This window comes from Euprymna scolopes, chromosome 32 (genome assembly GCF_053919585.1).
Source record: "Euprymna scolopes isolate OS-2025 chromosome 32, ASM5391958v1, whole genome shotgun sequence".
NCBI lineage: Eukaryota > Metazoa > Mollusca > Cephalopoda > Sepiida > Sepiolidae > Euprymna > Euprymna scolopes.
In genome coordinates, this window is record NC_136513.1 from 20,065,001 (window position 1) to 20,088,563 (window position 23,563).

The 23,563-nt window shown below is 34.3% G+C and overlaps 1 protein-coding gene across 1 annotated transcript in view; it reads left to right on the forward strand.

The window, feature by feature from the left end:
• Positions 1 to 16,032, forward strand: part of LOC145256239 (coiled-coil domain-containing protein 42 homolog) — a 67,555-nt gene extending 51,523 nt beyond the window's left edge. Inside the window, exons 7-9 of the mRNA XM_080114888.1 lie at positions 1,633 to 1,803; positions 10,119 to 10,235; positions 15,840 to 16,032. Of these exons, the coding sequence (XP_079971014.1) occupies positions 1,633 to 1,803; positions 10,119 to 10,235; positions 15,840 to 15,965 (414 nt within the window). The 3' untranslated portion in view covers positions 15,966 to 16,032. The remainder of the gene's footprint in view (positions 1 to 1,632; positions 1,804 to 10,118; positions 10,236 to 15,839) is intronic.
• Positions 16,033 to 23,563: the final 7,531 nt, after the last annotated feature.

The following is a 23,563-nucleotide window of genomic DNA, read 5'->3' on the forward strand; positions in this document are numbered from 1 at the left end:
TCTCTAGTTACTTTTAAATGGCTAACCGCAACATGACCATGAATGTGTAGTTGTGTAGTGACATATAAATGCGTATGTAAAACAAATAAAAAGTGTATACAACAACAATAATAACAACAACAATAACAATAATAATAATAATAATAACAATAATAATAATAATGCAGCATACCCTAAGACATATGCATATACATAATTATATAATAGACATGTATGTATGTAATAATATATAACATTTACAGCCCAACTTCATATTATGGCTAATGATACCTGTTAACAACTTTCTAGACTCATAACAAGAAAAAAATTTCATCCACCCTAATATATATATATATATATATATATATATATATATATATATATATATATATATATATATATATATATATATATATATATATATAAGAGAAAGAAAATTAAAACTGCAAGTTGAACTCTACAATCAAAATTTATGTTCGACTGAATACTCCAAAAAACAATTTACAGAGTCCTAATTCCGTGGAGTTTCAAAGAATGCTATTCTTTTTATTCTTCTCATTAGAGGACATACATACATACATACATACATACATTTAAACAAACAGATTTATATTATAGAAGTTGGTTTGAATTGATTTTATATGATTAGCATTACTGCTTGTGCAGTGATAATGTCTTGAATTTAAGTTTATAATTTTAAAAAAAAGTCAAGTATCATAGTGCAATTGTGTTCGAAACATAAACATTAATTTCGAATGCGTCCCTGTCATATCAAAGAACCTAGTGTTGATTTTATATGTCGGGCCTTTCGGCTTGTGTCGTAATAAAACTTCTTAGGATGTGGAAATAGCTAATTTGGGTCAAAATCGCCTGTTCCTTCTTTCATCGGATTATTTCAACTATCGATTATCGATACTATCGAAGAACACTGCCAAGTACAGGAGTATCTTCGTGTGAATTTTTTTAAAAATCGGTCCAGTCGTTTTCGAGTCCATGAGGAAATCACTCACACACAGTTCCTTTTATGTAATAGTAGAGATAGAGGTTTGTTCCGTGCAAACCTTTTTATAAGGTAACAAATAGACGCCCTGCTGATGCAAACACGATCTGTCTCTCGCAGTGTCAAACGTTCTTCTGTTGCTGGCGCAAAGTTCACGCCTTAATATTTCCATGAGTCGCCCTCTTCCGGCTGACTACTTGACCAAGGGGAGATAACCTATATATTTTTGGCGCTGGTCCGGAATAAAAACGAAAATCGAAATATTGACTTCCATTTTAACCAATGGTAGCCACTGAATTGTCATGTCGAAATTAGTAACATATCCCCAAAATTACGAAAAACGATAAAGTAGAAAAAAAATTAATTGTTAATAAAATAGTTTTCGAATGAAATTACAAGTTACACTTAAAGCATAAACAGATTTAAAACTATGAGTTACTTTCTTTGTTTAAGCTACATTTCGAAAGTAATGATGGCGGATCAATGGATCATGAAAGCACATGTTTTATGTAATGATCCAGTAATATCTTACTGATTGCGACATGACAGATAATTGAGTAGATAACATCGATAAAAATCGATAAGAGCAGACAAATCAAATAAATCATATTTACTTATTCATTCATTTATTTGTTTGTAATCATCATCTCCAGTTGAAAGAGTTGAAAAAGATGGAAAAAGAAATGCAAAGAATTGACGATAAAGAAACGTTGGAAGCTCACAAAGAAATGGTCGGCCTCACTAAGGAACTGGAAGCGCGCGCGGATTTGAATGAGGAAAAAGAACAATTGCTCATAAAATGCCAGAGCAAGCACATGGAAAGGGTGAGTAATTCTTAAAGATTATTTCATTCATCGCATCAGTTTAAAATGGGAGGGAGATGGTGGTGGTTAAGTGGTTAACGACACAGATTGACAACCTGGGAGTTTAACGTTCGAATCCAATTCCTTCCACAAAATTCCAGCTGACCACAATATGGTCGTCTTCAAGTCTAATGTAAACAAGTTCTTATTGAACCGTCCTTGTAAATAATCTAATTATGCCAAATTACTTCTACAAACGATTATTACGCAACTGTCTCAATGACTACAATGGGCATATTAACCCTTATCCTCAAATGGCCTTCGGCCCTTGATATGTGGTAACCCCTTTGTAAAAATATAAATAAATCTCCATATATATAAAAAAAAAATATGATTGCAGAAATTCCCCTCTGGACTAAAGTATCGTAGGAAAGCAACAATAGATGCCACATACAAATTCAATACATCTAGGCTAATAGCCACAATCTTATGTAGCTTTTGAACACCATTTTAGACACATTCAGTCGTGATAATAAAATACTACATTGCATCCTACAAGCAACACCATCACAATCGCAACATCTTTATCTAAAAATTTAATTCTATCACAGCTACCAGTTGTCACCGGGACAAATTCTATACGTTCCACAGATTCTGTGATTACACCGACCGTAACTGGCTCATACATACATAGACATAATATATTCTTTCCACTTTTCTATTCATAAATAATGAAGGCTACATCACCAAAGTTCGTCCATTCTGATTGGCTGAACTCTGAAAATTCTCATATTTCAGAATACAGTTCTTTGGTTTATAAACGAACGCTTATAAACAATCAAATAACCCGTCAATAAGAGACAAAATAGATCGTTCATTTAATGCATTGGTCATTACAGTCATGTAAGATCTAAAAGTACAAGAGAGAAAATCATTAAACGGACATTAAATAACCCGTTTACTTGCTTTCTTTTACAAAGTTTAAAACACGTCTTCGTCGTTGACATATTCATCAAAACAGCAAAAAATTACGCAGTCTTTGCGATCGAGTTTTTTTTTACCATTAAACACACTACGTGTAGATTGGTGATGTTTCAAACCGACGCATTTCATATATATATTTATATATTGAAGAGTTTAGCTCCCAAATATTTGTGTATTTTATATTAAGATTTTTCCTAAAAAACACACACACAAAAAAAAAAACAATTAAAAAATACGGAAGTTAATTTGTTAAGTATTGTATAGTTTTCATGCGATTTGACGACATTTATTTTTTCCGGTATTATAATAATGAATATCGCATGTCAATTATCACCGACTAATAGTTTTATGTAATAACATTACGCTTTTCGACGGCCACCCAAACAACCTACGTGTGTGCATTGTTTGGCTTATGGCAAGACTATTTGTCAACGACAATTTTACCTGTGTTATTCGTTTACAGATTACCCAAAAACCTATAAATGTCGTCAAATTAAAGTGAATGTGAAAGGCGGCGAGAAACAACTAATTTAACTTTTTTTTAAACCTTGAACATTGCCTTTATTTATGCTATATGGAGAATATGGCTATATAAAGATGTTAAGTCTGGAATAAATTGAAGAGGTTAGCTCGCAAATATTTGCTTTTTTATTATTATTATTATTATGCTGAAAAAATTCGGAAGTTTATTGAGCGAAATAAAACGAACTTATTTTTTTTACCAACAATTTTATTTCCGCAAGATATTTCTTTTAATAAAATTCCGTAATTTTTTCGAAACAAATCGTATAAAAAAGACGCGATTATTTTTAAGCTAAACTTTTCAATATATAAATATATACGAAATACGTCTCTTTAAAACATCACCAATCTATACAAGCACACCAAAGATAATAATAATGACGTGTAAAATACATAAATGTTTATATATTTACGCACACACTCTTTGTTTTTCAATTTGTCTTTTTGTTTGTGAAAATCTGGCTATAGTTATCAATTTGGCCTTTTTTGGCCTTTTTTTTAAGAAAGATTTGGCTTCAAATATGTAGTAGATAATAGCAACCCAATTAGGATCAGCTATTTGACACGTTTACCCTTTTAGAACCTTTAAAACATACATAACTTGCATATTGCAAATTAATTATCTAAAAAAAAAAAGAATTTTTGGACCTGAATAATGGTGATTATCAGAGCTTACAAGCTTCAATTTGGAATTATAACGTTCTAACACAGTAAACACCCATTTTTTGTCCACTCACGTTGTTAATGCTGTCACTAGCTTTTAGATTTGTCCTCTTCAATTTTTCGCAAATTTCTACGGCACTTATAGATTACACATTTAGCTTTCACATTTCCAAAATACCTCTGAAAAAACTGTATACACCTTACCAACAGAAAAGAAAAACAGTTAACGGCTAGGGACAGCATTAATCACTGACGTGTCAAAAAAGTGTATATTCCATTTATTCGAACGTTATCATTACAGTCATTAAAAATACGACCTTAAAATTCTTTTTTAATCTGAAAATAAGGCCTGTACTCGATGATAATCGTCGGAAAAAAATTACGACAAAATTAAAAGGAAATTTTTAAAGGCTGCGAGAATCATTGTTCTGCCGCAGTGTTTTTTTGGTTGTTTCTTTCCCTCGTGACACAATATTCCCTCCGGGATAAATGCACTGGGTTATAATTAATTTTTAGTTCATTATATTATTTCCATTATTGATAACAGGCGGACCGTAACAACTGCTATCTAATAGGCCACACTACCCTACTTTTACTTGACATGTTAGATGAAACCACAAAATAATCACAGCACACAATCAAATCCCCAAATTAAGAATGGGTTTATAGATGTTAACGTTGTTACTTCGAACGCCAGTGCCTGCTATTTTACTGGGCCATCAGTTGCTCCCACTAACAACCATAGTTTAATTGTTTTTTTTTTGTTTTTGTTTTTTTTGTTTTTTTACAGGTGAGGTAGGAGCATACTTTCACTGAGCAACGCAGGTACACAAGTCCTGCTAGCAGAAAATAAAAATAAATAAAGTAAACAAAGTCACACGCTTTTAGAAGACATTTATTTTGAATAAAATTTAAAAGATAAATTTGAAAACTTTAAATGCCAGGAAAATGATAAAATCACTCTTTATTTACTTTTTGTTGCTGTTGTAAGTCCAATATTTCGCTCAAAATAGCCTTATCAGGGTAATAAGTCCGGTCCGTAGTTTTTTTTTTTTTATGAAGGAGATGATTCCTCTGAGAAGAAAAGAAGTTGAATGTACGTGTTGTCCGGTTATTTCACGTGTGCTTCACTCCAGCTTCGAGCGGGAAAATTAAAGTAAAAAGATAGTAACACACTTTTAGAAGACATTTATTTTGACCTAGCAAGGGGTACCCGGCGTTGCCCGGGTGTTTGGAGGGGGAAAGTAAGTATGAGGATCGAACCCGAACAGTTGAGGCAAAGTTGTAAATTAAAGTGTGAAAAAAAAAAGTGTGACGTTAACCATTGCCCCACCGCGAGATGCTAACGGAAACACGTTTGAATTTATTTAATTACTTGGATTTGGCAGGTGCCCGTTTTAATGAGGTCAACTTTGACTGCGGGATAGTATTTCATTTACTGCGGGACCGCTTCCCAAGATGTTATAGGAAAAAGACTAACCCACATGCGACGAGCGACAAATGTTGAATATTTATCTTCCCGAAATCGAGCAAATTAAATAGACAGGCGAGCTTCGTTGTTAACTCTGAGATATTACTATTTATATGTGATATAAAAAGTTTTAAAAAGTTGTTAGGCGAGCGACCGCTTCTCTGAAAAAAGCCTTTTGTAGACATACAGAAAAAGCGAACACACATACATACATACATTTTCGCTTTTATATTTATAGATGTCAGGAAAATGATAAAATCATTTTTTATTTATTTATTTTTTCAAATTACATTTTCACCCCAAACAAGACACTTTGATGTAAGGGGCTACTATCGGGGACATAAGTTACAGGGATGTTATGAAGGTAGATGAGTAGCGAGATATCCGTTCACATTACACTTGAACTTCTGCATGTCAGTACAATTGGGAAAGCAGAATCCCGGAGGGAGTTCCAAAGTCTAGCAGTTCTGGGGAAGAAACTATTGGAGTAGAAGGCTTTCTTACACCTAAGCATCTTTACTGTTAAGGGTGGGATTTTGCTGCTTGTCGGGCTTGTCGGGAGTATTCACGTCAAGGGGGTACAAGTGCTTGTATTTTGTCACCATTAAAATACTTGTAGAACAGGCAGAGGGGTGCAACATTTCGTCGATGGGACAGAGGCTGAAGTCTAGATGGCAGTTCAGGACCTATCAGGTTGACGACTCTCTTTTGAACCCTGTTGTAAGTCCAATATTCCGCTAAAAATAGCATCATCAAGGTAATAATTCCTGACATTTAAAGTTTTCACATTTATCTTTTAAATTTTATTCAAGATAAATAACTTTTAGGATGTTAGCGACCTTCGTGTGATCTCTCTCGTAAGTGCCCAATGTTTTCTAGAAAGAATTGTGACTAGAAAAATAGCGGGGAAACTAACGGCAAGAATAGAAATTTCCGATTCATACAATATGATAATCAGCTTAAAGAACGATTTCGGTTATATGGGGAAAGGAAATCAAAGGACTTGACAAAGATTGAAAACTCTTTTTTGGATCCTATCCAAGAGGGACGGGCTAGTGGCAGATGCATCAGCCTAGCTATGGCAACAATCTCACCTCGTCACTGTTGAGGTCCCTAAATGCCAGAAAACTTTCTACTCTTATAGTTTCTTCCCTCAAAGAGCTACACTTTGGAATTCCCTTCCTACTACCTGCTTCCCTGACTGTACTGATATGCAGAAATTTTAATGTAACGTAAACCAACATCTTTCGTGATCTTTCCCAAGCACGGTCCCAAATAGTAGCCCCTTGCGTCCAAGTGACGATATACCTTGTTAGGAATGAACGTGAGTAAAAAATTAAAAAAAAAAAAAGAGGGGCATAATTGTAGCTGCTCTTTAGCTCACGCTCCACCGTTTACTTAAGAGTAAAATGTATGGGTGTACCTATTTACTATGCCTGCCCACGGGACAGAGTTAGACACCAGGGTCGTTTTTTAACGTGGAGAAAAGGTACAAAAATAAATTTAAAAAATTGTCTCAGTCGTGAAGGATTGATCCTCCACCGAAAGAGAACAAGAAATGGCGGTGCAGCATCTGAAGAACAGATACTACACTTTGAGGTATTTATTTGCTCCCCCACTGAGCAAATAATGGCACAAGGCCGATTTTTAATGTGAGGAGTGAAGGGGACATGGGGACCAGCTCCCCGGGGAGTAGGGGAGCTGGATAGTGACAATTAGTACGAAGGGTTGCCCCTACATTTACCAAGGTCTTATATGTGGGGTCGCCCCCACATATGGTCTTTAGCTTGCAGTATCTGCCGGAACAGATGGTATTTATTTGCTCCCCCACCGAGCAAATTAGGCACAAGGCCGATTTTTAATGTGAGGAGTGAAGGGAGGGGGAAGGGAAAAAGGGGACCAGCTCCCGAGAGGTGGGAAATGGGAGCTGGTTAATGGTCAGGCATGTGGGGTTGCCCCCACATCTGGTCTTTGCTAGTCATAGCTAGTCATAGCCTGCAGTATCTGCCGGAACAGATACTACATTTGATCTTGACCAAAAGGCCAAGTAAACCATCTGTTGTTTAGTGTCAAAAGGGGCCGCTAACAATTAATCAGACTTATGCTTCAATTTTCTGTTTCATTTTACTTCAGTTGAAACTCTCAGAAATCAAAGGACCTCCTTTCCTGAGGCTCACAATTGGTTTCTATATGAGTTGCATAGATATTCGAATATTCCATTAAAGATTTCTTTTATCTCTCAAACACTGAGTTAGTAAAGAAGTTGAGAGCAGTATTTCCTTCTCCCCAATTGACCATTTAAATATGTTATAGTCTATTATTTTAGTATTATTTGTGGTCTCTTCGTTTTACTGGATTCCATGACAAGAACCCATCTATTCTGATGGAGTAAGGTGCATCATTCCTCGTAAAAACCAATGTTGTTTAGCAATATCAAGGAGATCTTATTTATGCCGCGATTTGTGATTTTGATTATTTAGTCAGGGTTAATTTTTAGGGAAAAGTATCCTCATGCCAGGTTTTTTCTGGCAAATTCCTGTACAGAGATATCTTAGCCACTCGAGGATAGTGACTAGTAGTCAGCAAAGTTTCTCTCCAGGAAACCCCGACTAAAGATTCAAAATCACATAGTATTCGCGGTCCAAATAAGATCTAACCCTATCTGTCTTTTACGGGGAATGGTGCATCTTCTCCAAGTGATATTACCTCAGCTAACAGCACAAAGCTGGATTCGATGCCGCCGTTCAGTCTCGAAAGACAAAGGATACCCCCTTTAGGGGCACTTGCACGTGTAATTGTGTGGCAAGGATTCAATCTCCAACCACACATCTCCTCAATCGACACTGCTTGAGTCCATTGGCAAGGAGAAGTGCAGGACGACTGGAAACAATGCCGAGATAAGCTGAGAGCACATACAGCACCTGGTACTGGCCAGGCTCATCGTTGCTTACCTTTGGTGATCTCTTGGGAATCGGTGTATCAAACGTAATTAGTGGATGCTCTACTAGATAAGGGGCATTCTTGTACTGAAATCTAGTAAGACCAAGAGACAACAAGAAAAATATACTATAGTATATTTAAATAGTCAATTTGGATAGGAAAATTATGTTCAATGTTTACTTAGTTGGAGAATTAAAGAGAACATACTAAAATGTCGTGAAAGAGTGATTGAAAAACCTTGTAATTACAACTTTATTTGGATCAACTATTGTTATCTCTCTCATTTCAAGTCCTTCTCGGGTAAATGAACGTTTTGTTTTGTTAGTTTCCGTATGTTTTCTTTATGTAGCTATTTAATGGGTCCCGCGAAAGGATACATTCGTTTGAAGTAGCTGAGTAGTCTTGGCTACTTATTCGAGTAATAATCTAGTAAGTCCCCTTTTCACAAAGCCCGGACGCGCGTATGACAGCAACGGTTGTATGCAAATAATCTAGGCGTGCGAGAGGTGACGTCATGGCGAGGAAGGAAAGAACAAGATCATAAAAAGGAACGTGTACGCAGAGTGAGGATCACGTTGGAGAGAGGACAGCGATAGACGGGTTACACACATGGGTCAAGAGAGAACAAGAGACAAGGATGGAAATACAAATAAATGCCTGTTGTTTCAATGGAAAAAAAGTGAGTTGAGTTATTCCTTGTCTTGTTTCCTTGCGACTGTGTGCACACGACGTTTGAGCCCTGAATGTGGACATTTAACGACTACGTTACAGCCTTACTGAACGAGTGTCCCTGGTCAGAGCTTCCTAAGCGTGGGGTTTCAGCATACCTTTCAACGTCTCTTTCAGGAAGCTCTACCAGTCGGTGTTTATGGTTTAACCAATCACTCATACTCTTGTGGGGAGGAACCCGGATGTACTCATATTCATTATATCACGTGTAAATATTCAAAGAGAAAAGACTAGAAGATGGACCCGGTGTTGCCCGGTATTAAACGTAACGTTAAATTCCTTTTTAAAAATGACAAAAAAAAAAAGAAATTAATGCGATTTTTTTGTTTGCTTTTACAAAGGAATCACTACTTATCAAGGTTCAGAGGCCACTCGAGGATAAGGATTAATATGCGTACACTGATCAATGAAATAATGTCATAATAATTGTTAGTAGTGGAAATTTGGTAAATTGGATTACTTACGAAGAACGGCTCATCAAAAAAAAAAAAAAGAAATTGCATGCGATGTGTTTTTCTAAACAGTTCACTTCTTGTAAGTAAGATAAATAAGTCTTTAGCTGAGATCGAAACCGAAACCTAAAGACAGCGAGTCAAGTACGATAACCATCAGATCAGCTTGACACGTCTTTATAAAATGTTTTCAAAACCTACTTATCCTTAACATCATGTAAACAAATGCACATTCATGAAACAGTCAGCAAAACTCCGATGACTTTAATGTACCAATTTTTCAATTATGACCCCTTTGCAGTCTCTTTTTTCGGATAAAAACTGATTAAAGAGTTTTTCACACGTCTAAAACAAAAAAAAAATCGTTGAGTATATAGGTTGAGAAGTGTCCTCACACACACATTCTCACTTTTATAGATAAATAGATTGTTAGTAATAGAATATGTCCAGGAAGGGAAAACTGTTAGTTAAGTTCATAACATGACGAATAGGATGTGTATTATCAAAGATATTCGCTATGGTATTGAACTAGTTCTCATTTATTATCTTGATTATTTATTTCATCTCTACTCCAGAGCCTCCAACTCAATGTCATACTGTTGGCCATTGACACAATCGTTGAAAAATGCCATAAGGATACGTGCCAGCAAATTCAAGACCTCACCGTCGATGAGAAGCTGAAACGCATAAAGGTCGGTGTACATACAGTCCTATATATATACACATATATATATATATATATATATATACATATATATATATATATATATATATATATTATATATATATATAACATAACAACGAACATTTCTGTAAAAGTCTGAGGAAGCTACAGACGGCCAAAAAACGGCCGGGTAGCTGAAACAATAATGTAACTTAACAGAAAGATACGGTAATAAAAAATATAACGCATATTTGCTCTACAACAGTATTGAGCACTTTCCTCAGTTTTTATTAATTACCATTTCTACTATATATATATATATATATATATATATATATATATATATATAATATATATATATGTGTGTGTGTGTGTGTGCGTGTGTGTGTGTTTTATTTTATTTGTTTTTGTTTTTGCAATACGTTTTGAATGAATTCAATTATTTATACGAAAGTGCATTTTTACCTAAATGCGAGTTGGTAATAATTTTCCCTTTGACCAATTCGGTACCTCCAAATGGGAGCGACGTATATATTGTTTTTAAAATATAATTATCCTATATATATATATATATATATATATATATATATATATATATATATATATATATATATATATATATACTAGCATGGGTACCCGGTGTTGCCTGGTTTGACATGAAGTTTTCATCATGGGTAATGTGAATACCCCCACAACAATTTCAAAAATAAAAGAACGGATAAAAACATGTAAATGTAATCGCCCCCCAAAAGAAGTATCTGATACCCTCTCCACCAGATATTTCGGCAAAAGGGATCACTGTCCTAAGAAATCTCACGGTTTTGTGAACCTAAAAAAATAATGTTTATAAACATTAATGCGTGCGTTTATTTTTTATTTTGGTAAATGTGTATTTTTTAAAATTTGGCCTTTCTACGGTTTGGCAGATTGGCGTTTTGGCCGCCATATTTTTTTGTAATGAAAGAGCGTAAAAAGGGCCAAATTTGACCTTAAAAAGGCCAATCTGTCAAACCTAAAACAGGCCAAATTCTAAACGTGTAAGTCGTGCACATTTAGTCCAATAAAAAATGATAAAAAAAACATAAAAATTATTATTTTTGTTTTATTTTAGCCTTGGGTCAAATAATGTTTTATATGAAAATAAATAGCTTTTTTTTTTGTTTGTCAAATAATTTACGCCGATAAACTACGCATTTTTACAATACCTTTATTTTTTTGTAAGGGCACTTTTTTTACTGTTTTTTTTTTTTTTTTTTGTAAATAAAGGAAATTTTTTATATGCTTTTTTAAGGGGGCTTTTCGATTTGCTTTTTATTTATCGTTTTATGTTTCTAATATAATCCCCCTTCCCCAAAATTGAATTTGTCATATTTCGGGGGGGGGGTTGTTGTTTATTTAATTGTTAGGTGAAAGTAGAGAATGATCTCATAAAAAATAATTAAATTTATCGTTATTTTATGTTTCCAATGCAATTCCCCCCACCCCACCCCACCAGAAAAAATAAATTGTATTTGTCAGATTTTACTCTCCCCCCTCAATCGCCAAACTTGAAAAAATGCTAGAGGTGACATGTCTCGTTTAACGCTTGGTGGCCAAAAAGTGGGATCTCATTTTACGTTAAATTTATATAGTAAAGTGATCCCCACTCTAACATATTTTTTTTTCAAAATTTCTTCTCTCATAATATTAATGAAGGCTGTTTAAATGTATTAGGCTGAAAAAAGTAGATCTCCATTTTTTAGGGGCTAAACACCGCTGGGTCATGTCGTATAAAATTACTTTTTAATTAGAAAATTAAGTTTGTATCGATGAAATTAACGCGAAAAACGAAAAAAGTGTAAATTGGGGAATTTAGGGAGGCAGTAGATCTTCATTTTTTATAGGTATTAAATGACGTTCCGTTTAAGGAATAAAATAAAACAAACAAATGAAATCTTTTCAGTTTTTTTTTTTTCGTAAGTGTTTTTTTTATATTAAAAAAAAAAAAAAACAATAAAGGCCAAGCATTTTTCTATCTACACGGAATTATTTTTCCAGCTAGAAACTTAATTAAATTACCAAATGATATTTGGTGAACGTTTGTTTTGTTATTTTTATTGGTAGCATCTAGGGGCAAATAACTATTAAAAAAAGTTTTAAAAAAGATCGCTGTTGGAAATATTAATTCCCAAATAAATTAAATTACATATATTATCAATATAATTGTTGTTTAAAATTTATTAAATAACCATTTTAAATAGAATACTTAAAATAATTTTCTTGCTAAGAACATTAACTAAGATACCGCTATTATGTAAAATCGATTTTTCTTAATGTCATATGCAAATAAGGTGATCTCTTAATTGTATATTTTTGCAAGTATGATACTATATATAGAAATAAATGAAAGATTAAAGTAAGACACGTTTTGTATACATTGATCGAACTATGAACAAACAAACAAACAAACAGGAATATGAATTATATATATATATATATATATATATATATATATATATATATATATAAACAAAAAAAAAACGCACTCCGGGTCGCGAAAACCGCTCGAACATACCAAGGTGAAGGTTAAAGCGGTGTCACCTGAAATCTGTTCTTTTCTAAGTGAAACCGCCAGGGTCCTTATTCCCTGCTTGGTCCGTTTACGCATGCGCAAACTAATAGAAATGTCGGCAAATTGAAATGAATATTTTGTATTTAAACTTGTCGACTTCTCTACATGTTATTTATCCATCCAAACAAAGATTTTACTCGTTAATCGTTAAGCCATCCTTAGTAGGTGATTATTATTTCCTGTTAAGTTCAGTGCTACGTGATCAGTTGTTTAAGAGTGTATCGGTTAAATATATTTACACACTGACAGACACACATACATACAGCTACTGTTTTATTTATATATAAGAGAAAACGTTGAAGACACCGGCTTCCTGACTTAAAATACACCGAACAGTGATACAACCTTACTCTCTCTATGACAAAACTCAATCATGATTCGGAAAGCCAAAAATAAACATAATTTTCCTATACAAAATACCGAACTCTATGAATCGATATTTGGAGATATAAAGAGTTTGAAGCATAAAATATTACCAAAATGACCAGATTCCAAAAAGGATTGTTGTAATTAGCATCATCAGCAACCCTGCTGTTTTTAACAGCATCGGCGACCACGGCTCTCCAAGTTGTAGAGCTTTGGTAACACGAGTAAAGACCGTAGTATCCCATTGCTTTCCGCCTTGATTCAGGGTGCATCTCCCCCAGTGAGTTAAACACGCCCCTCAGATACCAATCTGGAAATTTCTACGACTCGGCGCTGTACATACAGCGCCTAGCCTTCCCAAATGGTCACCCATCTGGTACTAGCCAGGCTCATCGTTGCTGAACTTTGGTGATCTGGCGAGAACCGGTGTGTCAACATAATTGTACCATTAGGTGTATCAGAATTTTTGTAGGAATTTTTGACACCCCTAACACGAAACTGCGAATAAAATATAAAAAACTCGTAATTTCTCTTTTAAAAGTGGGTTGTTTATTTTCTTTATGGATCATACTTCCAAAATAAACTATTAAAGTTGTTTTAAAAATAATAGAAATATTTACGAACTCAATATTTTTCAATTTTTAAACGTTAAAAATCTATCAAAATGTTTTTATTAATTCTATTTTTACGATATTTTCAGAGTCAATGTGAAATTTTATGCTCGTTCCAATAAACCGAATATAATATTTTAGACAAACGTTTTTTTTTAATTCACGCTCCCACCCCCATTTTCAAGTGTATATTAAAAAGTAAATAATTTACTCACCAAAGTGTTATATATCACAAATTGAAGAGAAAAGGTCAATAAATAATATATTCAAATTAAAAACAAAAAAGTAGTGTTTTTTTAAAATTTAGCTGTAAAGTTCGAAGTTTGAAACCTTTCTTTTTAAAACCACGTTTTTTGTTTTTTCTTTTGTTTTCTTTTTTAATGAAACCTTGCTCCTTGCTCCTTTAATTGAAAAAAGAATTAGGGCTTGAATTACATTTTTCGAGCAGTTATAAGCTTGGAAAGACAGGGGGTCGAATAATTCACGCCTCCCATTTTGAAATGTCTATTAAAAAGTAAATAATTAATTTACTCACCAAATTGAAGAGAAAAGGTCAATAAATAATATATTCAAATTTAAAACAAAAAAAGTAGTGTTTTTTTAGAAATTTACCTGTAAAGTCCGAAGTTTAAAACCTTTTAAAAAGAAAAAACACGTTGTTTGTTTTTGTTTTTAATGAAACCTTGGTCCTTGCTCCTTTAATTGAAAAAAAATTAGGGCTTGAGTTACATTTTTCGAGGAGTTATAAGCTTGGAAAGACGGGGTGGAATTATTCACTTTTTTTCTGACACACCTATTGTACCATACATACGGCTGTGGAAAAACAAAACAAAAAAAAACAGACAATTATCTTAATTTTTTCGGATAACATATCCTTCAAATCCGAAAACGTAAGAAATAGAAAAAAGACAAAAAGTAAAGAGAGAAAGAAGAAACAGAAAGAAGTGGGGGGGGCTATATCTAATAATGTATATAACAACTATTGGGCTAATATCAAAGTGTAGCATCTGTTCTTCAGATGCAACACTTCAATTTCTTGTTCTCTCTCAGTGGAGGAGAAATTCTTCACGACTGAGGCAATTTTTAATTTTTATTCCTTTTCTCCACGTTAACAAAACGACCCTGGTGTCTAACTCTGTCCTGTGGGGAGGCATTGTAAATAGAAACAACTATTGTTGTATTTTTGCATTCAATTAAGATTTAAAGAAAGATACTATAATCCTGAAACGTTGAGTTAGACCAGGGTTTCTCAACCTTTTTCGGCGAACGCTCCCCCCCCTGAACACTCGGGTATCTACTACCGCCGCGCTTCCTATTGCATCCTTAGATAATAATGGGAGTAGTAGTGGCAGTACATAATTAAAGTTAAAATAAATAATTGAATATTCGTATAGTTTTGTTAACATAACAGGGTGTGATATTGAATTCATTTTTCAAATCAAAAATAAGTGCGATGCAATTAGTTTTCACATGAATTGTGAATCCCAAAGAAAATGGGTTGGTTTGGTTTGGTTGTTTTTGTTTTACGGCATATCAACCCTTTTCAGGTTATTTAATGCCGAATCCAAAGATTTTGAAGAAAACATTTTTAATTAGAATATATTTGTTGTTTTCAAGTCGGTTTCTATTTAACCAATAGTTGGTACCCTAATAGGTACTACCACTCCGGGTCAGAGTTGACCTGGGAGCAATGGCAATTAAAGGATGGCTCCACACTCCCCAAAGCCCGCAAGCTGGAGCCTCACCACTGGATATAGTTTAAGGTCATATCCAGGACCAGAAAATGGGTTGAGAAACACCTAGTAATGCTAATAAAAGCTCTCAGTTTTTCACTCCTTCGTCCAAAAGGATCTCAGGGACCCCCCCCCTATATGATAACTTTGTCCACCGCCCTCCCTGAAATCTCGTAACGCTTCTCTCCCCTCGTGGGCTGTACGGACCCCGTTGGGAAACCTTGAGACTAAATCATAATAAGTTTGTCTTAAGAAAGTATTTTATTTCCCCGAATAAAAAAAGTAATTTTATAATTTATCTCGCATTGCAGGAATGGATTCTCAATAAAGCAGGACTTGTGAAATTGGTTCAGGCAGAAATGACACAACCTTCCCAAAAGCGACACCAGGTGAATACAGTAAAAATTATCGAACCTGCTGCGTGCAGAAAACGGTGAACCATATTCTTGCCATCATCGATTTTTATCATCGATTAATCGTCGAGAATAAAGAATAAATAATGTCGATTTCTGTTTGTCTTTTATTAACACTTGAAATGATGGAGAACAAAAAATATAGCAGAAATTTCATGTACTAATGAGTCATCACCGACCAATATTTGCATCATTCTATCGCACCAGAAAAATATATCACTTCCGCGCATTTCTCTACCTGTACGAGAGCTAAATACGCCCTAAGGTGTAGCACTGTTGCCACACCTGGAGAGGATCGTCTAAGCGGACTATTTTCTGCCTTGACAGAATACAAAACTTTCTTTGGAATTTAGTAGGCGAGTACACACACACACACACACACACACACATATGTGTGTGTGTGTGTGTGTGTGTGTGTGTGTGTGTTATCCACATACACTACTGTTCAGTTGCATCACAACTGATCAGTGCGGTTAGACTAGCACCTTTCGCTAGCCGGGGACTGAACCGACAATCATCGCGTTCATAGTCGGCAGTTCTAACCTCCGACTTATGGGTTCAGTGCTCTCAAATTACTTCATCAAATATCCATTAAATAAACATTCACCCATCGCTTTTATAGTGCTCGATATACTTGTGTATTTACTAACAAATAAACAGGGAGCCACGTTTTATAGCCTATTAAGCAGCGATTGAGATACATTTACGACAGTGGTCTACCCAAAGAGGGGATGGGGGCTCATATATATATATATATATATATATATATATATATATATATATATATATATATATATATATATAGTCATCCACATACAGTACTGTTTCGCTGTTTCACAGCTCATCAGTGCGGCTAGACAGGCAACTACCTCAAGCCAGGATTGAAACCCGACCGTTTGTACGGCAATCAAGGCTCCTAACCATTACGCTATTGGCGGCTGCTTGAACGAGTAGTGAGTTTTTAACGATGTTTTGGTATCGTCTGAAATACCTCCGCTCGATTTGTTTACACAAAGAGCGTCGCTTATATGCTAATGGTAATTCGTGTTTCACTTCTCAATATGCTCACTTCTCAATATGCTCACTTCTCAATATATATATATATATATATATATATGTGTGTGTGTGTGTGTATGTGTGTGTGTGTGTGTGTGTGCTATTTGTACAGATGCACAAATATACATTCATACCTTTAACTACGTCATTTTTTTTTAAAGATTCTACATGCTTATGGACTTAGCCCAGACTGTCACGAATAAGGCTAGAGAGCTATATGTTTCCATTTCATGTATATATATATATATATATATATATTTTTACTTTTGAAATTACTAATATATATTGGGTAGAATATAATAATAAACTGGGTATCAATTCTTTAATAATAATTATGAAATTTGCACAAATTAAAATATCATATTAAAACGTGTTTTCATACTGGGTCACGCCGCGCGGCCACTGCTACATATTGGGTACAATATAATAATCATTAGACAATTGGCTTTATAATAATAATAAATAAGAAATTTCACGAAAAACACCCGTCTAGCTGAATCCACTGTGAAAAATTTCCCCCACTCTATATCTGTGCCTAAATCAAAACGCGGATTCCATGAACAAAGCTTCTTTCTTAGAACTGCACGCCTGTGGAACTCTGTTCCGTCTGCCTGCTTCCCTCCGGACTACAACTTGGATGTCTTCAAGTCCAATGTTAACAAATTCCTAATGAACCGCCCCCTTAATTAAACACTTCATCAAATCTCCACACTAACGTAATGTACTTGCAATTAAACCTTATCCCTGAGTGGCTTCCGGGCCTTGATAAGTGGTGATCACTGTGTAAAAAAAAAAAAAAAAAAAAAAAAAACGAAATCCGCATGTATTATGATATCATATTTTAGCGTATTTTACGCCCTGTCACTTCGGGTAGCTTGCTAGTGTATATAAAAAGAGCGAATGAAGTGAGGTAGGTCAAAGATAATTTCTGTTTTTTTGTCAAAAACTACAACTGCATTTTAAATCGGTGACAGGATGTGGGACATTTGGCTATAATGACACGAATTACCTATGTATAATGACATCACTAACGAGGGACAAGGCCGGTTAACTGAAAAATGACATCACGCATAGTAGGCAAAGCAAGGAAGGATCTGTCGTGCAGTCAGACTGTCGATAATTTTTTTTTTTAAAAGGGTGAAACACTTTTTAAAAAATATATTGAAAAAGAAAAAATATAACGAAGACGATTTATATTTCAATTTAACTTTATTCAATATTAATTAAAAAAAAAAAAAGAAAACAAGAATTAATTCTAAAAGAAAATCTGTGCGTTGTCCCTGCTTTAAAAGATAAATATCACTGTTTATCATGGATCCCAAAGACCAAAATTATTTTTATTGCGAACAATTTGAAAACAATTTTTACCTATTTATTCAAATAAAACAAACAAAAAAAAATCAAGCAATTACAATATATAGAGAGAGTTATACACACACACACACACACACGCACACACACACACAATTAATTATTATGAGAATTTAAAATTTAATTGGGGCTACATATAAAGGTACACAGATCTATATAGATTTTTTTCTTTTTCTCTCTCTCTATAACTCAAGAATAATTCTACCTTACCAGATGTTTGTTGTAATACCTACGCCTTCTCATTAATAACTTTTTAAAAAATACTTTTTTCATAAAAATAAAACTACTTGATCAATTAATGTGCTTTTTGGAATATGATATTTTTGTTTTGTCACAGCTACGTAAATCATACAGATTTTTCTTTATTTTTTCTTTTATTTTATATATATATATATATATATATATATATATATATATATATATATATATATATATATATATATATATATATAGGGAATTCTGGACAACAACCAGTTATTTTTAGTAGCATTATCAGTGTTTATTAAAATGGGCAATTATGGGGGCAATAAAAAGTAAAGAAAATGCAGAAAAGTCTGTATGATGTGCGTACTCGTTACAGAACTATGATGTCATATTCCAAAAATTACGTAATTCTATCAAGTATTTTTTTTTAAGTAAGAAAATCTAAATTTACAATTTTTAGCGATTTTATTACTAAATATTTAACATAGGGCTGATTTTTTTTTTTTTTTACATCGACACTTTGATTTTAGTTGTCTTCTCCTTATTTATTTCATCAAATTTCATCATGGCCTACGAAAACACTACGACTTGCTTAGTGGTAATTTTTGATTTTCTTTAATAAAAGAAAAACAATTTTATCAAATTACGTAATTTTTAAAAGTGCCAATTTGAATAAGCACCGCATTTTCTCTTCCGACAAAGAATTCGTCTTCTCTCTTGCAATGCGCAGTAAAATCAACAAAACCTACCTCCTCCCCCATTCCTGAGTAGTTACTGAAATAGATCTTGGTCATACGACCGCATTTCGAGTTATTTGAACACGACCTTTTAAACTGGGTCGACGAAACCCGAAAAATAGGCCACACATATTTTTGTTCATTTATTTATTTGACATTTTAAACTTGGCCCGGTCAGTGAAGAAGCTTCCCCCTCCGCCTTATAAGAAAAACACAGAAACATTTTAAATTATATATTTTTTTTATTTTCATGAAATGTTACAAAAAAAAAACAAAAAAAAAAACGGAAAAACAAAAAATTAGGCACAAGGCCACTCAAAAATTGGGGAGTGGAGGGGGGGTGCGGCCATCCTCGTCACTCTACCTTTTGTTGATCTGTACTAGCCCTAGCTCGGGTTATCATTTACCACAATACCGCGAACACACCGGGGGGGGGATTCGTCCTAAATACTTAAGATTCCTTGAGTCAAATCGTTTATTTATTTATTTATTTATTTATTTATTTAAGGATCACTTGTGGATTAGGATTACGCCATTTTAAATGCATGAAAAAAAAATCATGGATACGGTATAGAACAGGGGTCCTAACCTGGGGTTGCGAGACGATATTTTAGGGGGTACGAGAAAAGTTTAGATAGAAAATAGGCTATTGTTACTCATTTGTGTTTTTGTTTTCTTTTGCTAAGGATTAAACATTGATATTAATTGGCCATTAAATTCAGAGCTGAATAGATTTTTTTTTTTTTTACATGGGTGTCACCACTTATCAAGGCCCAGAGGCCACTCAAGGATAAGGGTTAATAGGTATACATTAGTCATTGTGATTTTAGCATAGTAAACAGTGTGAATTTTGTAACTTGGATTACTTAGGGGGACGATTCAATTAGAACTTGTTCACATTGGACTTTTTCTTTTTTTTTTCATAGGTATCAACACATTATCAAGGCCAAGAGGCCACTCAAGGATAAGGGTTAAAGAGTGTACAGTAGAAATTGGACAATATAATAATCATTAGTAATGAAAATTTGTTAAATTTGATAACTTATATGGAACGGCTCATCAAGAACTTATTTACGTTAGACTTGAAGACAACCATATTGTAGTCAGCCGGAAAGCAGGAAAACGGAAGACAATTCCACAGGCGTGCAGTTCTAATAAAAAAGCTTTGTTCATGGAATCTACGTTTAGGTTTAGGCACAGATAAAGAGTGGGGGGAATTATTGATAGTGTTTACAGCTAGACGAGTGTTTCTTGTGAAAGTTTTGCGAGGGGGGGCCATAGATTGAAGCTCAGTCGAACACTTTCCATGAAAATAACGATACATCAGAGACAAACTCGCAACATCTCTTCTCTGGGATAGAGGTTGCAAGGAAGAGAAAAGGACATCAGATTTAATCCTATAATGCATTTAAACGTGAATTCAAAAATTTCTTGGGGGTGCGAACTAAAAAAAAAAAAAAAACAGTATGGAACCACTGGTCTAGAATAAAAGTGTAGTATCAGTTCTATACCCAGTAAAGGAAAGGAGAACTATTTATTATTGTCCCAGCCAGAGGCCACTTTTTTGGAAATGGAAAGCTAAACGCGATCTTTTGTCTATTAGTGTTTGGGACGATTAATCGAAAAAAAAAAAATCAAAACTTTTTGGTGTATCAGAATCGGAAAAATTAGTGTCTATTTTCCGATGCCAAAAACGATTCTTTCATATATTTTTTTTTTCTTTTAAACTTAATTTATTATAGTAGATACTAATGATAACATGATAAATTTGTGTTATTTGAACTTCGGGCTACTGTTCTCATCTTGAATGTCATTTTCACAACATTTCGGTGGATGTAACCTCCAACTTTCTTCAGGTATGTCTTGTCGAATTCTGGAATGTTTCTACATATCATACATATGTATACATATTTATATACACTGACATCTACCACAAACCTACAGACACTCAACAATATCTCCACTTCAAAAGCCACCATCCTAAAAACTGTCTAAAATCAATACCCTACTCCCTAGCACGTAGAGTCTGCACCATAGTAACAGACAGACACCTCCGTTCGACTGGACTGAATGAAATACGAATAACACTGTGGAAAAGAGGATATCCACTACCACTAATACAGAAAGGTATTGAACTGGCTGAAAAAATTCCAAAAGACCAACTAAGAATCCTAAAAGAACACAACAAAGAACAAATTTTAGCATACGTCTCCACACACAACACAAACAACCCAGAACTATTTACACAGATAACAAAAAAACCTTATCCTCCTCAATCAGAACGACAAACTAAACATCATACTTAAAACAACAAAAATAATAAAAAGCAAACGGCAACCCAAAAACTTAAAACATATCCTAACTTGATCAAAACTCGTTCCACACACTACAAAAGGGGTTACAAAATGCAACAAACCGCGATGTGGAGTATGTGACATAATAATAGAAGGAAACACATGCATATTCAAAAGCCCAACACAAACATTCAAAATAAAAAAGGATCTAAATTGCACCTCCAGAAATGTAGTATATGCACTAAGATGCACAGCATGCAACAAATCCTACATAGGCGCCACCAAAAATTTCAGCAATAGAGTGGCCTTACATAAGAGCAACATCAAAATTGCAGATAACAGACACCTCTATGTTTCAAAACACGTACACACATGCAGTGGAAACAGCTTCAAAATAATGCCAATCTTCCAAACAGACAATTATTTTTATTTACTTACACAGGAAAAAAACTTCATCACAAGATTCACTCCTGAACTAAACAGAGCCTAATATCAACACACAAAAACATGAAATGCAAGGCACACTCGCATGCACATCCATATACATATACATATCCACACATAAATCAGAACCAACACATTAAAACACACGCGCGCACATACAACCACACACAGACATAACACCCCTATCTCTAATACAACACACTGAACAATACCAACCCTACTTAACCTCGAAACCAACAACACTAGGAAACACCTAGAACCATAGTATAATATTTGTTCCAACACCTCGCTCCCCCCTCAGTCAGTGGAGGAGAAATCTCTCATGACTGAGACAACTATCATCCCTTCTATCATCCCCCTCCCATACCTATACCCCTCCAATTGGCCCCTCCCCTCTGACGAACGAGATCTTCCCCGCACTAGGAACCGATCCTGGGTCTGGCCATACCCACATGGAGAGACAAATAAATAGAAACATTAAAAAATCCCCTATACATATTTTTAAATACACCCCTCTATCTAAACAAACATAATATAAAGAATACTCGAACAGTCTAAGACTGAAACGAAAAATCACAATGCTAAAATCTAAGAATCCAAAAAATAAATATCAAAATAGAATGAAAGCACCCCTACCCTTAATTCAGAAGAGCTGGGTCTCCCCCCCCCGCCCTCCTCACACATACACATTAGTAACGAACTTGGATCACAGTCACCTTCATAGGGAAGCAAATAACCTCATAATACTATAAAACAGTACACGCATTTTCAATCAATAAAAGAAACCCACACACACACACATACACACACACACACACACTACCCTAAAGGAAAAGAAAAAACACAAGCAGAAAGAAAGAGTGAGAGAGAGAGAAACACAAAACAGGAGTGACCACAGCCCAATAAAAGAGTAATAAAAATTGAACATTCCAATGAATAGTAGACACTTATACGTTTCCACCTCTTGGAAACACTTCAAATGAACTACGAAAATGCTATTTTTTCATCTCCAACACATTTTGAAAATAATTTCTGAAGGGGACGCTTCACAGAAGGTCTGAAACGCGTTAAAAACGATTTCAATGATTTAAAAACATTATTGCAATGATCTAAACATAATTCTCAATGAAAAAACAAGACACGGAATAATAAAATAATGTTAAATATATATATATATATATATATATATATATATATATATATATATATATATATAAAATCTATTCACACACATATTTTTTAAATTAATGTTGAATAAAGATGAATTCAAGTAAAAAAAAATTGTGGTTGTTTTTTGTTCTTCAATTACAGTTTGTCCTCAATTAAAAAAAAAACTCTAACTTATTATTAAGAGTTTGACTGCTAGACAGAGCTCATTTGTTTTACCTTCTATGCGTGGCGTCATTTTCTAGTTAGCAGGCCTTGTCTCCTGGTGGTGGTGGCTCGTCCAACTACTAGCGTCTAAGGAGACAAGTAAGCAGGGAGAAGTGCGCCTATAGTTATTCTGACCCTGCGG